This window comes from Cephus cinctus, unplaced genomic scaffold, assembly GCF_000341935.2.
Source record: "Cephus cinctus unplaced genomic scaffold, Ccin1 Ccin1_scaffold3382, whole genome shotgun sequence".
In the NCBI taxonomy this organism is placed as follows: domain Eukaryota; kingdom Metazoa; phylum Arthropoda; class Insecta; order Hymenoptera; family Cephidae; genus Cephus; species Cephus cinctus.
The window spans coordinates 3362-7196 of record NW_014334572.1 but is presented as its reverse complement, the minus strand read 5'-3'; the positions used below and the strand labels follow the sequence as shown (position 1 = coordinate 7196).

Below are 3835 nucleotides of genomic sequence, written 5' to 3'. Positions count from 1 at the left end.
TCGTGTACAGGAAGCCACGTGGTACTGTTCGTGGAGAAACCTTGAAAAAAAAATTAATCAAATCATGTAATTCTGAAAAAAATTTGTTTTATAACAAACACCCAAGTACCAGCTGACGTCGTATTATCCCACTGGAACGGAGTCCTTTCAGGATCCCTAGACATACTCTCATAATTCTCCTTCCCCGCATTACATCCTTGAGGATCCTGAGTATCTTCGTACGATATCCACTTGTTCTCCATACCGATCTCTTCGCCGTTATAGGCCACGCTGACTCCCGGAAGCAACAGGAGCATAACGCTAATAGCCTGGGCTATGTTTTCATCGTAACGCGAAACCAGCCTGGGCTTATCGTGATTTCCAGCCTATGAGAGTTTCAAAATTTTTCAGTACCTCGACTATGCATTGCAATTAGCTAATACAAAACTATCAATAATCGTCATTAGGCATTACAATTAAAGAATTTTATTTATGAAACGTATTATATACTTAATCAATATTTAATTAATGTTCAATATTTGACTCACCACCCAGTTCGCAGTGCAGCCTGCTGGCATATCTTTCATCCACGAGTCAATGATATTTTTATAATCGCCAGCGCTCGAACTTTTACTCAGATTTTCGATGAACAAAAAGTTGAATGGAAAATGAGATCCGTAATTGTAATACTTCATGGTGAGTTCCGGGCTGGCGTAAGCCTCGGTCATCATGACGGAAGTTACGCCATTAGCAGCGTCAAAGGCGTCAAAGACGTCACGCCACTGTTGAACCATTTCGTAAGTTTCTTGTTGATTGGTCGTGTAGATGTGATCTAAGTAACCATAAGTTTCCGGATTGTCTGTATTGCCAGCCAGCGGCTCGTCCAGGTAACTGGTGTTCTCAAAGAGATGAGGTATTGCGTCGACCCTGAACCCATTGACTCCCTTTTCCAACCAGAATACAAGAACGTCCTTGAAAAAAATGGTTTCGTCAATTTTTTAAACCACTCGTATCTCACGCTAGTGACATAATGCATATTTTACTAGGACATTTCTGTGTCCTGGTTATACATCGGAAGCGTGTCTAACAGTCTAGGGAATTTATCATTTACGCGTTGTCTGATTAGACTTTTTCACTATTGGTTGTTACTACTTCGTGTAATATATATACATATACATATATATATATATAGTATAGTATAATATATGTCATTAGCTGTTATGAAGATTATCGCTGTCAATTCTTACACGGCTATTTACCAGGCAATTATTTATATGACATAGTTATAATGAATTGTTGTGGTAATGCGTATGAGTTGTACCTTCATCTCTTGTACGACCTTTTCGTTGTGGTAATTCAGATCCGGTTGGGCTGGATCAAATTGATGCAAGTAATAAGCCTGTCTCTCGTCTCGCCATGTCCATGCGGGACCACCGAATACACTGAGCTAAATAAAAAATGATGGTTGATTTTTGAAAATTATTTTGAAAATGATTTTTTGGCTTTCTGTATTTGTTCGATTATTGATAATATTTGTGCGATTTCTTTACCCAATTGTTTGGTTTTGCCATGGTGCCGTTACTAAGCTTCTTTCCAGGGTGCCATACGTAATAGTCATTGTAGGGCGCTATATTTTTTAAACTCTTCTGGAACCATTCGTGCTGGTCCGAAGTGTGGTTGGGTACATAGTCCATGATGACTTTGAGTGACAGCTTTTGGGCTGTTTTTATGAGATTTTCAAAGTCCTCCATGGTTCCGAACATTGGGTCGACGCCCTTGAAGTCTGAAATGTCGTATCCAAAATCGATCATTGGACTCGGATAGGTGGGAGAAATCCAAAAAGCGTCCACGCCCAAATTGACCAAGTGCGGAAGTTTCTCTTCGATTCCTGAAAAATAAAAAAATTGAGGATTAATGTTTTACAGTGAAAATTGATGAATTTTGGTAGATCGATATGGATCCTTGTTTTTTTGATCAATTACATGTAATTCGGATTCTGTTTAATTAGTCGTAAAAGTTTTGTTGCGTATGGGATTTATTGCGAATTTAGTAATTGTCGATTATCGATTTTTGCCAGGATATTTAATTTATCTTAATTATTATAAAATGTAGAGGGAAAAAGATTAATCACTAATTGCAAAAAAATTTAGGTCTGTCACAATGTGCGAATTGCACATTAGAATCTTGCGTAACAACTTTTAAGCAAATTGAAAGTTGTCTTGAATCGTATAAATATTTTCATTTAAAAAAAATGATCTCAACTTAAGCACAATGAATAAAAATAAAAAAGAGGCTCACCTTTAAGGTCTCCCACACCGTCGCCATCAGAATCTTTGAAACTTCGTGGGTATATTTGATACAGTGACATAGACTGCCACCATTCCAGGCAATTAATAGGGATACCAGCAAAAGTCAGTAATCCCAGTGTGAACAGTAGCTTCATGATATCTTTTAAAATCCACTGAACAGATCTTTTTCGATATCGTTTCCGTACTGATTACAGGATAAAGGCGCTGCTAGTTTTTAATTCTAGACGTAAATTCTAAATTGAATATTTTAGCTCGATAACACAGAGACTGGTATGGGATCGCTTCTGGTTCGCCTTTTTATACGCAGATGCTGGATGCACGCGGGGGTGTAGGTTAGTCGTATTGATCAGATATAATGATCAGATATGATGATAATGGTAATGGTGAATAATTTCCTATCGATAAGAATAATTTTCTTCGGTCTTACAGTGTCAGTTAAACGTATGTAAAGTATTGAAATAAATTGCATGAACAGTCTGGCTCGGTTGCAGAAGAAAATATTCGGGCACCTGAATATTTGCAAAATTGTTTTTTTTTTAAATTCACTCAAAGATTGCATCTTGATCATTACCACGTACTTTAAATTTCGTCGCGTTTCGCGCTCCACTAGGACTCGAATTCCTTGGTAATGATTCCAGGTATTGTAAGGAACAGATTTTTGTTTATTTAAAAAAAATCCTTATCACCTGTCAACTTTGCGTCAGTAGTGTAATAGTACTTCTAAACTCAAAAATGAATGATCTTTTGATTTCCTGGAAAAAAACGTATCACTCCGTTGAAAAAATGAAAGTTGATCTTCGAATTACCTTGACACCTGAACTCAGGAATGAATTCAATAACGAAATGTTCCGTCCTCCTTCAACTCCTACAACTTCTTTTTGAAAATTTTGTTCATATCTTCGTTTCCAAATAAATCGACCTGGCTACTAGAAATGGCTCACCCTGTATATATTTACTGCATCTATATATGATTATATTTACTATGTACCCATGTATAGGGTTATTCACACAAACTCATCACTTGAAGGTGGTTTTACCATAGAAATCCAATTGCCAGACTATCTTCAGGCAGTACGTTCGATGCGCCTGACCTTGCATATAATATATAAGATACTTGATTGGCCTAATAATTTAATTCAAGTTAATCCTATACCTCTTATCACGCACTTGATAAAACATATGACCTGCTGCTCGACATGCGACCCATCATGTTTACGTCTCTATTGATAATCATGAAGTACATGTCAAAATGATTCAATATCGCATAATCTACAAGTATTTTGAACTGTTTACAGTAATCCTAATTCAGAATGACAAGAATGATAACTATAGTGTAGTATCTTATCAGATAGTCAAAATTAAATTATGAAATTGTAAACAAGAGTACCGGTATAAAGTGTATTACATATATGGGCCTAAATATTAATTTTTAATTACGAATAAGCAAGGAACCAATCAGTTACCTATTTAATTAACTCTAATTCAACTGCAGTTGGACCACTTCGAATATGAGGTTGCTCAGTGGAAATAAATTAGACAGATCCCAA

At 36.5% G+C, this 3835-nt stretch overlaps 1 protein-coding gene across 1 annotated transcript; it reads right to left on the bottom strand.

The window, feature by feature from the left end:
* Window positions 1-4: 4 nt before the first annotated feature.
* Window positions 5-2569, bottom strand: LOC107274583 (alpha-glucosidase; the record flags this gene model as incomplete). The annotated part of the gene is made up of 6 exons (XM_015753848.2): window positions 2278-2569; window positions 1530-1867; window positions 1301-1426; window positions 528-950; window positions 110-365; window positions 5-40 (listed from the first exon to the last, which is right to left on the bottom strand). Coding segments are annotated over exons 1-6 (1324 nt in total), but the record flags the coding sequence as incomplete, so codon positions are not given.
* Window positions 2570-3835: the final 1266 nt, after the last annotated feature.